Here is a 13,881-nt window from a genome sequence, read left to right on the forward strand (position 1 = left end):
TTGTCTACCCGAAAGGACAGCACTGGGACAGACTTCTCCCACTCAGCGTGCCTGGGAAGATGCTCTGGCTCTGCTGGGCAGGACACTCAACCAAGCCCCAGGTCTTCACACAAATGCTTCCCCCATTCCATGGCCCCGTGAGAGCAAAGAGCAGCTTTGGTGGATAAAAAATGTATTCTCAATCTCTGGGGGATAGAACTCTCCATCCCCTACCCTTAGAGACTCTCCAAAGTTTTCCAGAGAGCACTGTAATATTTTGAAAATTAAGTTAATTTTGATTCTTTTCATTTAAAAAGTATATCTGCATTGAAGTTTTTTTAAATTAGCATATATGCCACTCTGAGGAAAAGCCAGTCAACAATAAAAAAAAAGGTTCACTGCAACAGAATGAACATTTAGTTTTTGTCTCTGAAATTTCAAAATTCATTGGAGATAAAGATATAGATAATTCATTCATATGGATTAAAGGAAAGAAGTGAATTATTTTAGAGATATTCATATATGGTCCAAATACAAAAACACTGACCCTTGAAAATTATGGGACTTCCCCAAGATGTTGTTGTTGTTCAGTCACTAAGTTGTATTCTGACTCTGTGACCCCATGGACTGCAGCACGCCAGGCTCCTCTGTCCTCCGCTATATCCCAGAGTTTGCTCAAATTCATGTCCATTAAGTCAGTGATGCTATCTAACCATCTCATCCTCGGTCACCCCCTTCTCCACCTGCCCTTGGTCTTTCCCAGTATCAGGGTCTCTTTCAATGAGTCAGCTCTTCCCATCAGGTGGCCAAAGTACTGGAGCTTCAGCTTCAGCATCAGTCCTTCCAACGAATTTCAGGGTTGATTTCCTTTAGGATTGATTGGTTTGATCTCCATGCTGTTCAAGGGACTGTCAAGAGTCTTCTCCAGCACCACAATTTGAAAGCATCAGTTCATTGGCTCTCATAATTAAGACCCTATAAATATTGCTTATTGCTGAGCCAGCTTGTCTATTATATGTAATAGGATGTTAAAAATGGGATACCTCCCTCACCCCCGCCCCCCCGCTTTTTCTTTCTCCCTCAATTTAGGCTGAATCTCCAGGATGATAAATGCTGCTGATTCGCATATCCCAAAGTGAGACCTGAGGCTGCCTGTGCAGGACTTGCAATGGAGAACCCTCTTTATGGTCAAACTCTCACATCCGTACGTGACTACTGGAAAAATCCAAACTTTGACTAAATGGACCTTTGTTGGAAAGGGGAAGTCTCTGCTTTTTAATATGCTGTGTAGGTTTATCATAGCTTTCCTTCCAAGGAACAAGCATCTTTTAATTTCATGGCTGCTATCACCATCCTCGCCATTTTCCATTTCCATTATTAATTCCTGATTCACTAGAGGAGGAGTCTCCCACAGGCCCCATTTGTGGGGAACAGTTTTCTTTCCCATGGTTTCCTTGAATGACATGCTGGTTTTCTTCCTGAACCAGTGTCAGAAAGGCCCCATGAACCTGTCAAGGTCGAAAAAAAAAAAAAAAAAATCTGGAGATGGAAGCTTGCTTTCGATTTTGGAAGTGGATGCTTCGTTCTGTTGTTGTTTCAGAGTATAAAGAGGGATGCTTTGTAATAACAGTGTCTGACCCAGGGAGAAAATTGGTCCCACTTTCACTCTTTTTTAAATAGCCTTTCAAATTAAATTCTCTTTGGGTTTTCCATTTCCAGTGCTGCCAGCCACATCGTGGGCACCAAATAGAAACCTACCCAGCATCTCAGAACAACAACCCAAAGTGGTGGGAAATTAATCTCTTTAAAAGGCTCTGAAGTTGTGTTTTCTCCAAGATTAAGAACAGAAGGAATCAGGCTTTTCATATGTTCCTGCCTTTGCTCGACTGTTCCCTCTGCCTGGAAAGTTTCTCCTCCTCTTCTCCACCTGATGAACTCCTTCATCCCTCAGAAGCAGACTAAACTCTCTTCTGATGCCTTCTGTTTTTTAAAAAAAAAAAATTTTATGTGGACCATTTTTTAAGTCTTTATTGAATTTTTTGTTACAATACTGCTTCTGTTTTACTTTTCGGTTTCTTGGCTATGAGCCCTGCGGGACACGGGGCTGAGCCTGTGCCCCGCATACTGAAATGTGAAATCTCAACCACTGAACTGCCAGGGAAGTCCCTGCTGCCCTCCTGAATTTAACCCACCAGAGCAACCACACTTGTTCTCTGCACGGTGTCTCCTGACATGCTCTACGGGTTTAAAGGTGAGACTTCTAGGTCACCTATAAGCAAGTATCTTTGTCAGCTTGGCTACCATAACCCGACGGGGTGGTTTAACCACCAGAAGTTAATTTTCTCACAATTCTGGAGGCTGGAAGTCTGGATCAGGATGCCAGCATGGTCAGGTTCTGCTGAGGCTTCTTTTCCTTGCTTGTAGATAGCCACCTTCTCTCTGTGTCCTCACACGTGAGAGACTAAGCAAGTTCTTCTTAACAGCAATGCCATCATGAAGCCTCCACCCTCAAGGTCTCCCGAAGGCTCCGTCTCCAAATACCATCACATTGGGAGTGAGTGTTTTAACATATGCCTTTGGGGGAGATACCATTCAATCCACAGCAGAAAACTTTTTTGTGCACGTTCTCAGTTGTGTCCGATTCTTTGTGACCCCATGGCCTGTGGCTTGCCAGGTTCCTCTGTCTATCTATAGAATTTTCCAGGCAAGAATACTTGGAGTGGGTTGCCATTTCCTACTCCAAAGGATGTTCCTGACCCAGTGATCGAACTGGCATCCCCTAAGTCTCCTGCATTACAGGCAGATTGTAGATAGCAGTAGATAAGGATGTTCAATTTGAAAAAATAACCACAAATTCTTTGTTACTTTTTCCATCCAGGGGTAGAAAATATCTCTCCTCCTGACCCTGGGCTTAGCCATTGAGCCATCTGTTTTGCTCAAACAGACACTAGCAAATGTGACTCAGAGGACTCTTAAAAAGTATTTCTGCAGCAAGGCTTATCCTCTCTTACTCCAGGGACTTTTCCACCATCATGTGAACGAAATTCTACATACTGGTGGTTTTCTTTGCTTTCAGGTTTTCACATAGCCAATAGCGCGTTGCCTATAGGGCACAGCAAGGACTGACACGTCTGCTTTATGATCTGACCATCTGATGACCTCTGTTGGGGAGGCTTACAGTCCACTGGGGGGCGGGTATGAGGGGTGACCGAACTTCAGCTCGTCCGGTTCATCGGTCAGGTAGTGGACTCTACTTAAGAAAGGAAATGTTTCACTCTTGGGAAGAGATCAGCTCTTGGGATCTGGACCGGTCAGTTTTCACTCACCTTTGACCTTTCCTGAGAGGGCAGAGTTTAAATAACAGAATTTATCATCTCACAATTCTGGAGGTTCGGAGTCTGAGCTAAGAGTGTCGGCGGGGTTGGTGGCTCCCGCGGGCAGTAAGGAAGGGTCCGTTTCCCGCGGCCCCTGAGCCTCTGCTGGTTTGCTGGCCATCTGGGGTTCCTTGACACAGATGGGTCACCCGGGTCCCTGCCTTCATCGTCACATGGCCTTCTCCCTGTGTCTCCCTGTGTCTAAATCTCCCCTTTATATGAGGACACAGTCCTATTGGAACAGAGCCCATCCTAATGACCTCATTCAACTCATTCAAGACCCCATCTCTAAGTAAGGTCATATTCTAAGGTCCTGGGTTAGGGCTCCCATCTGTCTTTCTCTGGAGAGACACAATCAATGCATAACATTTTGTTTTGCATCTGTTTACAACTGTCCCATAGCCTCTCCCTTCCTTTAGGGCAAAATTCACACCCCTTCCCACTGCTTCCCACGCCACAGCCTTCACACATCCTGTTCTGTCCTGCCTGGAGCCTCTGCCCACATCTTCTTCCTCTCATAGCTGATTCCTCTCATCCTCAGATTCGGCTTTGAGGTCTTCTCAAGAGGCCACCCCCATCCTTGTTCCCTGCAGCCCTCCCACTTCCTCCAGAGAGGCTAGCGCAGTGAATTTACAGCTTTTTAAAAAACTGCCTTTCTGCCCCACTAGCATCCTACAAGAGGAAGAGCAACATGGCAGAAGCAGTAGAGGGTGACGATTAAAGGCAGAACTCGAGAGGCCAAACCACCTTGGCCCATCCTGGCCCCATCACCCATCAGCCACATTATCTGGGCGAGTGTCCACAGCTCTTCACCCCTCACTGTCCTCATCTGCAAAGTGGGACAACACAGCATTCTCCCGAAGACTTCTGAGGCAGGCGAGATGAGATAAGCTAAAACATGCAAAGCCCTTAACACTGCCCAACACTCGGAGGGAGGTACGCAAGGGTTAACCACGATCATTACAGGAGTCGGACAGACCGTCGTGCACTCGGAATTCGGCTCAGTGCCTGGCTCCACAAATATGTGCCGAATGAACAAATCTCTCGTAAGCCAGTATGTGGCTCACATAGCTTTCTATTGTTTTTTTAAGCTTTATCAACAGCTTCTAAAAAGGGCCTAGTTTATAGCATCCCTGTGAATGAGGTGTGGGTCATGGGGGTCTCATCCCCCTGGGGAATGTTCCAGGGAGTCAGCTAACACAGAGTTGCTCTGGGAAAACCCGGTTTCTAGAAAGAGTAAAACATGGTCCTTGGTGGCTGAGCAAGGGTGAGAATTTATTCCACCTTGACTCCCCATGTTGGGGACCAGAACAAAGGACTCGGTGGGGGGGGGGGATTGCTGGGGTTTCTGGTCTACCTGGACATCCCCCATGGGCCTCCAGAGCTTTGCCAGGATCAACTGAAGCCCAGAGTCTGTAAAGTACATAATCACTTATCAAAGGCTTTCGCATACATTGCTTGACAGCATCATGACTAGAATGAGGCCTGATGAGAGCTTTCAAGAGACCTTCAGTTGCACATCAGCATCTTGAAAAAAAAGAAAAATGCAACTGAGTGGAAGCTAGCAGAGAAGGGCCCCACTGCCTCAGACACAGTCCTGCCGGCAGCCGGGGCGGAAGGGGGAGGCGAGGTCCGGGCATGCTAGTCTCGGGTCATCTCTGTTTCTTCTGCGGTTTCTTCTGAAGCTTCACCTCTGCCTGGATGGAGCCACTGGATGGGTGTGGACACAGCAGGTGGCAATGGACCAGGTCCCTTTATTTTAATCCCGGGGCCCCGAAACTAAGAAGGGGAGCATCTAAAATGGTCACTAAATGTGGATTCCTTTCCAGGGTCCAGGGACTCAGAAGAAGAGGCAGGAACAAAGTCTGAGCTTAATACTGACCCTAGGATCCTTCTGCAGCCTGTCACTTTCATTTTCATTTTTAAAAGTTAATTTTTATTTGACTGTAGTTGCTTTACACCGTGGCGCCAGTTTCTACCGTACAGCAAAACGAACCAGCCATATGCACACACGCCTCCCCTCTTTCCTGGACCTCCTTCCCACTCAGGCCACCACAGTGCATTAAGCAGAGGCCCTGTGCTGCACTCTGCCTCCCCACCAGTTGTCTATTTCATACACAGCATCAAGGCGCGCTAATAGTAAAGAATCCTCCTCCCAACACAGGAGACGCAGGAGACCCAGGTTCGATCCCTGAGTGGGTAAGATTCCCTGAAGAAGGGCATGGCAGCCCACTCCAGTATTCTTGCCTGGAGAGTCCCACGGACAGAGGAGCCTGGCGGCTACAGTCCATGGGGTTGCAAAGAGTCGGACGCAACTGAACAACTGACACACGCAACCATCAGTCGCGTATAAGTGTCAGTCCTGATCTCCCAATCCACCCCACCCCCCTTTTTCCCTTAGTGGCCATACTTTTCATTTTCCTTTGTATTTCTCCACGCAAGATAAATAATCAGTCTCCGTCTTAGTGTTCCCAGGACAGGACAAGAGGCCCCAGGCAGTTATAAGGCCAGGTGGTCGCCTACAGCTCTGACGAGCCACAGGCTCCTTCCTTCCTTCCTTCCCTCCACCAGCAGTTCTAGACTTTGCGGAGATGCCTGTTTTGTTAGTCATGGGCCAGAAAGGGTCCCGCTTACACAGGCTGAGCTTCGTCACCATGACGACCAGTGATGACGCTGCACTGTCCAGCCCCTTCTAGAGCAGGACCTCAGGAACAAACCGTCACCTCCTCTCCAGCCTCTCTTTCCCTTTGATCACTGTGTCACCCAGCCCAGTTCCTATCATGACCCATTCTCCACATGGTTTTTTTTGGAGGAGAGGGGGTTTGTTGTTTCTTTTTGTTTTGTTTTTTGGTACACAAACTATTCCTTTCAAAGCTTTCCATTTAGCATAAATACATTCCCTAAATGCTGAGGAAAGAGAGTGATTATAGACTTAGACTTTCATATTCACCAATTCATACATGCGTATGTGCATGCTCACTTAGTCATGTCTGACTCTTTGCAACCCCACAAAGACTGTAGACTGTCAGGCTCCTCTGTCCATGGAATTCTCCAGGCAAGAACAGTGGAGTGGGTTGCCATTTCCTCCTCCAAGGGATCTTCCCGACCCAGGGATCAAACCCGCATCTCCTACGGCTCCTGCACTGGCAGGCAGGCTCTTTACCCGCGGAGCCACCTGGGAAGCCCCTATTCATACATAAGTAACTATTAAGGGCAGATGACATGCCAGACACTTACAAGGGCATGAGTGGATTTCACCTGTGTATTGACTCTCATCCACCGGGGTTGGCTGCCTGGAGGGCTGTGTTGAGAAGGAAACTGAGGCCCATCTGGGCCCAGCATAAAAAGAGTCTGTGAGTTGCAATGCTGTTAACATCACCCAGGGCATCTCAAAGAGGAGGCACTCTTTGCCTTTGCTTCCTACTACCACTACCCTGCCCCAGGGGTCCCCAGCTAGTCAGCTGCACATGGCACCCTCTGCACAGGGCACCCTCTGCACACAGCACCCTCTGCACACAGGCACCCCCTGCACACTGAACCCTCTGCACACAGGCACCCCCCTGCACACGGCACCCTCTGCACACGGCACCCTATGCACACGGCACCCTATGCACACAGGCACCCTCTGCACACAGGCACTCCCATGCACAGAGCACCCTATGCACACAGCACCCTCTGCACACAGCACCCCCCTGCACACAGCACCCCCCTGCACACGGCACCCTATGCACACAGGCACCCCCTGCACACGGCACCCTCTGCACACAGGAACCCCCTGCACACAGGCACCCCCTGCACACGGCACCCTATGCACACAGGCACCCCCTGCACACGGCACCCTCTGCACACAGGAACCCCCTGCACACAGCACCCTATGCACACAGGCACCCCCTGCACACGGCACCCACTGCACACAGGAACCCCCTGCACACAGGCACCCCCTGCACACGGCACCCCCCTGCACACAGGAACCCCCTGCACACAGGAACCCCCTGCACACAGGAACCCTCTGCACACAGGAACCCCCTGCACACGGCACCCTCTGCACACAGGAACCCCCTGCACACGGCACCCCCCTGCACACGGCACCCTATGCACACAGGCACCCCCTGCACACAGGCACCCCCTGCACACGGCACCCCCCTGCACACAGGAACCCCCTGCACACAGGCACCCCCTGCACACAGGAACCCTCTGCACACAGGAACCCCCTGCACACGGCACCCCATGCACACGGCACCCCATGCACATGGCACCCCCTGCACAGGGCATCCTCTACACACGGCACCCTCTGCACACGGCACCCTATGCACACAGGAACCCTCTGCACACGGCACCCTCTGCACACGGCACCCTCTGCACACGGCATCCTCTGCACACAGCACCCTACGCACACGGCACCCCCTGCACACAGGCACCCCTCTGCACACGGCACCCTCTGCACACAGGCACCCCCCTGCACTCGGCAGCCTTCTCACATCCTCTGGCGAAGTGGGAGGAATCCGGAGCTCAGCCTGAGGCTTGAAGAGCCCTGATGGCCAAGCACAGCTCCCCAGCCTACAGGCTGAGTGGCCCTGAGCCACACTAACCACCAAGCCACCCTCCTGTTTGTGTGAAAGAGGGTAATAGCCGGCCTCACAGGTGGTCCTGAGGATCAAAGGAAATAGCGGACTCAGAGCCTCAGCAACGAGGAGGCTGACCCCCACTAACGTCTCACCCCCTGGCTGAATGAGCTGAGCTGCGCTTCCAGGGAGAGCCGGTCCTTTCTTGGAATGTTCAGGGGATTCTGGTGCCCTCTGATTCTCATTTCATCTCTGGTTCCTCTGAATAATCTCCAACCAGACCTCCTGCAATCCCCTCACTCACTCACATTTCTCTGTTTGCTTCCTCTGCTGGCTTTAGCACTGACCCTCTAGCTTCTAGGGTTTCCCTGGTGGCTCAGACACTAAAGAATCTTCCTGCAATGCAGAAGACCTGGGTTCGATCCCTGGGTGGGGAAGATCTCCTAGAGGAGGAAACAGCTACCCACTTCAGTATTCTTGCCTGGAGAATCCCATGGACAGAGGAGCCTGGCAGGCTACAGTCTGTATGTGTGTGCTAAGTCACTTAGTCATGTCCGATTCTTTGTGACCCCCAAGTAGCCCACCAGGTTCCTCTGTCCATGGGATTCTCCAGGCAAGAATATTGGAGTGGGTTGCCATTTCCTTCTCCAGGGGATCTTTCTGACCCAGGGATCCAACCCACATCTCTTATGTCTCCTGCATTGGCAGGCAGGTTCTTTACCGCTAGTGCCACCTGGGAAGCCTGAGCTACAGACCATGGAGTCGCAAAGAGTTGGACAGGACTGAGCTCCTAACACTTTCACTCTCTCCAGCCTCTGCTCACCTGGTTGAAATGACATCCTGCCCTCCATCCCTCCCTTCTCTCCTTCTTCTCCTTCCTCCCTTTATCCCTCCTTCCCTCCTTCCTTCATTTTCCCTCTCCAGCCCAGGCTCCATGCCATGTGCTAGCCATCCCCAGAACAAGAGAGGGACTCCACAGTGGCGACACTGATCAGTACGGGAACATGGGGCTGGATGGGCCATGCGAAGAGCTGGGAAACAGCGTTCCAGGGGAGACCACCACCGAGTGCTGGCCGGGGCCGGGGGTGGGGTGGGAGGCGGGACAGAACAGATGAGGGGACTCAAAGGTACAGACTTCCGGTTAGAAAATAAACTAGCCACGGAGGTGTAGTGCACAGCCTAGGGAGTACAGTCAGTAACGCGGCAGTAACTCCGTGCGGTGACAGATGGTCCCTGGGCTTCCTGTGCGGGTCAGTTCATATTATATATAAATGTCGGGTCACCGTGCTGCGCGCCTGAAACTAACATGATATTGTCGCCAGCTGCACTTCAATGAAAGGCGCAGCGACCGCGCAGCCCAGAGGCGGGGAGACAAAACAGAAGACAGCTTGCGTGAAGAATCCTGAACAGTGGGGGCGGAGGGCAGTGGGTGAAGAGGCAGGAGAGGTGGGCAGGCCCACACGAGTGCGGGGCCAGGGCCGAGGCTGGGATTTACGCTGACGCTGATGGAAAGCAGCGGAAGGACACGAGTGACTCATGAAACCAAAGATCATCTTGGCGAGTGCTCGGCTGTTTTCTTCTCCCCCCTGCACCCTGTTGAATTTAAATTTAGGGCCTCTTGGGGCAGTTGGTGGAAAAACGACAGAAAGAATAGCGGTGGAAAGTGGGATCCAAGAGAATCACTGTGTATATATCCCAGGGCTAATCATTCATGCTCATTAAACACGCAAAGGTTATTTCAGCAGAAAGGGACCGCGGAGACAGCAGGAGGGAGACAGGTCATTAGAGGGCCGTTTCAGAAGCTCAGTAACTCACATGGACCAGACATCGATTTTGGGGCCGTATTTCTTCCTGGCAAGGAGTTCGGGAGCGGCGTACGCAGGACTGCCACACTGCGTGCTGAATGGGTCGGAATGGCCCAGGATCCCTGCACAGTTGCTCAAACCAAAGTCTGCAAGAGGAGGACAAAACCAGCTCGGAATTAGAAAACTGTGGACGCGAACAAGGAGGGAGGTCGGGGGGAGGCAGCAGGAAAGGAAACATTCTCTGGGGCTAACACATCATTTCGCATCCACCAGGAAACCCAGCAGCTGTGAACTGTAACCTTTGGATATGGGTCTCAAGACAGAAGAATGTCAGGCGGTGGTTCCCTGGCCAAACTGGAAATATTTTCTAGCAGGGCCTCACAATCAAATCCAGCGAGAGCTAAAAAGTATGCTGAACCAAAACATATTTTCATCAACTCTTGGGTTATGAGTCTTCCAGGAAAACAAGACAGGCTTGCTTGCTTTCGAGGACTAAGGCAGGAGGAGAAAACGAGCCAACAGTCCTTGGAGTCAGCCTGCTGGCTTCCAAGTGGCCAAGGGGGAAGAGCCAAAGGAAGATTGATATTCTCTGGCGAGTGTTGGTGTCACCCCAGATGACACGCGATCCCACCCGTTAAAGAGTTGACTTTTTTCAGCTGAATGTTTTCATTGCATGGAAGTCTCTTAAAAAAAAAAAAAATGTTCCCAATGCATGAGGCAACATATGGTGATTTGAAGAGAGGGGGAAAAATACATCCAGTGATTTAGACAATGCTGAGCGTTGGCTGGGGGGGTGGGGGGGAAATGCCAGAAAAATAGCAATGAGAAGTAGACTAAACCTAGCAATGATCCAAGCAATGATCCGTTGCTTGGATCCTGGGTGATTAAGGCAGGGGGCAGAAGAAAGACGCCCTCAGCGCATCTAAAGCCACACTGGGTCCATTATGCCTTTTGTGCTCTGTTTACTGTTGATTTTACAGATAGGGCAGCTGACAGGTCATTAGAGAGCAGTTAGTGTCTGGTCCTCATCTGATATCTTTCCTCAAACTTTGTTGAGTGCAGAATTAAGATCATGCCTCCTCCTTTGAACTCCAATGTAAATATTTACGGTTCTGGTCCCCAAAGAGAAGACTCAGCCCATGGGGCTCAGACAGAAAGGGGCTGTGGTCAGAGATAGGCTCCACATTGGGGGAAAAAAACCCTTGCACTTTCTCAACTGCTAGGACATACACCTAACTTTGTTTTTTCCTTCACACTAACACGTCTCCACCTGCAAAGCCATGGGTCTTGTGAAAGCTAGAGGGAAGCTCACGAAAAGGAAAAACCCAGTAGGGGCCAGAAAGGCAGAGTTGTGAGTCCATGAAGTTACTCACACACCACGGGTCAAGATGCACCACAAACATTCCCCCCTACGATCGTTGGGTTAAGCTGTACAATGAAAGAGCATTTCTAAATAGAACCTCATCCAGGCAGAAAATACATCAAAGCTCTGAAGGTCACCCAAACTCTTCAGCTGAAGCTTGGAATGAAAAATCAGAACCCAAATTGGGATGCGCAAACCCCGCAGGAGCGCTGTCCGTTCTTCTTTTGTTCGGGAGAGTTCTGTTTTCTCCCTCTTAACCTCTCTCCTCCTGTCTCCTCTGCTCCCTACTCATCCACTCCCGCCCTCACAGACAGGGGCCCCTGTTTGCTTTCCCTTCAGCCCAGCTTGCACCAGCAGGCCCCTTCAGCAGGGCTGTCTTGGATTCATGTTTTAGGAGGAGATCTCTGTTCCAGAGACTCTGAGGCCCCTGCTCTCAGGCCCTACCCTGCAGAATCACTGAAGCTGGGAAAACTGGGAGGTGGGTCAGAAGTAGAAAAATGATTCTGAGCTTTCAGTTGAATGGCCATTTAGAATTCGCTGGTGGTCAGTGGTTGAGACTTCCCCTTCCAGCACAGGAGCTGCCGGTTCAATCCCGGGTCAGGGACCACACGCCTTGTGGCCGAAACACCAAGGCATAAAACAGAAAGCAACACTGTCCATGGGATCACAAGAGTCGGACACGTGTTAGCGACGAAACCACCACCACCCGCAGGGCGACAAATTCAATAAAGACTTAAAAAAATGGTCCACATAGAATAAAAAAAATCTCTAAAAAAAAAAATTTTCCCAAAGGAAATTTAAGAAGACAATCAATGCGTACAGAGCACTCACTATGGTAAAATGGAGAGACAGCACCATGGAATAAACATATTAAATGGGCCAACATTTTAAGAATAATTTCATAAACAGTCATGTTGGAGGCCCAGTCTCCTGAGAACCCATACACTAAAACTCTCACTTTCTAATCTCCAAGGGTTCCATTAACTCCTTCAGGTTACTCCCTCAGCTCTTGATTTGGGGCTACAACTAAGTGCTTGATCTTAAAAAAGGGCGGGGCGGGGGGGAAGGGGGAAATAAGAGACCAGATTCCCCACTTGCTTCCAGACAAGCCTGTGAACACTGGCGTCTTGCCTTGTCTTAAGCACACTTTCAAAAAGATAAATGAGCAGAGGTCTGTGGGACAGAGAAGATAAAATCTACATTTTAAGTGACTTATGGAGACCTAGCCAAAAGGGTTTAATGTAAAATATATTGTGGAGAAATAACTAGTGTGTTTCACATGCACAACTGTAATTATTAAAGCTTCACACATATGCCTATAATTAGAATTGTGAAACTAGGGAGAAGTTCGCCTCTCAGTAATGTTACATGGGTCTGCCCCAATTAGATTTGGTATACACATAAGCCAATTATCACTCAGTTTTCTGAGAGTTATGAAATGAATCTCAAAAAACACCCAACAAACGCTTTCTTTTTTTAAAAGGGGGGAAAGGACCCTAATTAAATCAAATCTTATTCCAGCTAATTCTAGTTAACTTGACCTGTGGCTTACATGGCTTAAGTAAATTTATTTAAATCAGATTATTTCAAAGAAAGAGAAACTGTTAAGAGAAAATGGTAATAGCTATAATCAACCTTTGAATAAACAACTAGGTAATTCCTTTGAAGAAAAGGTTCAAAGGGCTTTCAAGTTGCAAGAGGGCAGCTATAGAGACTTTTGATCCAAATTGCCCAACTCAGAAGCAAGAAAACACCTAAGACACGGGGCTTTCTTTGCCTCGAACATCTCCCCTCTCTTCCCACCCACCCTGTATGAAAAAAATGAGGAAATGCAGATTCTGCTAAACAAAATGCAGTTCCCAGTTGCCCTTTGGGATGGCATAATGTCTCTTTCCATTAGCATGTATGTTAGGGCTGTTTGGTTTTAGCGGGTCAAGAGAAAATAGGGTGCCAAGTGAGAAGTTCTAACAAAGGGACATCCAGTTATCAAAGCCTCCTTTGCAACTGTTTCGGGAATTCTGGTTGCTGACACCTGGTTTCTGACATGCCCATTGTGTCCAGATGAGCTATGATGCCTGCCTGGGTACCAGTTCAGAAGCTGCCAAGCTGAGAGGCAATGACTCTGCCTAAAATGGTTCCTGGGATCTAAAGGTCCCCCCACCCATCTCAAGGGACCCGTGGGCTCTAATGTAGGTCTAACATGTCTCCATCTTATTTGTACAGGTCTCCTCTAAGAGGGTTTATCACGTGGCCAATGTGTGTGTGTGTGTGTGTTCACTCGGCCAGGTGTGTGCTATCCCATGGGCTCCTCCATCCATGGGACTTTCCAGGCAAGAATACTGGAGTGGGTTGCCATTTCCTTCTTCAGGGGACCTTCCCAACTCAGGGATCGAACCTGCATCTCCTGCATTGCAGTCAGATTCTTTACCGCTGAGCTACTGGGGAAGCCTGGCCAAAGTGTGAGCTACTTGCAAATGCACCCACTATTTACAGAGACTGGTTCTTCCAGAATCTTCTCAGCAATGGAAAGGTCTGTGCTTTTCAACACTCTCCACTCTTACCGATGATTGTCTAGGGCTATCGCTTGAAGAGAAAGAGGAGAAAACATACACAGGGGCAGAGAGAGAGGCAAAGTGAAGGGCAGAAGCAGCATGGGGGGTGCTAGGTGGGTAAGGAGACCACTTGGCGGGGGTCTGCACTTTGCTGGAATCACCAGCCTCAGCATAGACAACACGCAGGGGAAGTGAAATATTCTAATTCATACTATAATGGACATCCAGCCTTCACACCGCCTGTTC

The 13,881-nt window shown here is 49.5% G+C and overlaps 1 protein-coding gene across 1 annotated transcript in view; it reads right to left on the reverse strand.

Moving 5' to 3' along the window:
• Nucleotides 1-13,881, reverse strand: part of HUNK (hormonally up-regulated Neu-associated kinase) — a 125,003-nt gene that overhangs the window by 48,433 nt on the left and 62,689 nt on the right. Inside the window, exon 4 of the mRNA XM_061134175.1 lies at nt 9,731-9,866. Within this exon, the coding sequence (XP_060990158.1) occupies nt 9,731-9,866 (136 nt within the window). The remainder of the gene's footprint in view (nt 1-9,730; nt 9,867-13,881) is intronic.

Source organism: Dama dama, chromosome 31, assembly GCF_033118175.1.
Source record: "Dama dama isolate Ldn47 chromosome 31, ASM3311817v1, whole genome shotgun sequence".
In the NCBI taxonomy this organism is placed as follows: Eukaryota; Metazoa; Chordata; class Mammalia; order Artiodactyla; family Cervidae; genus Dama; species Dama dama.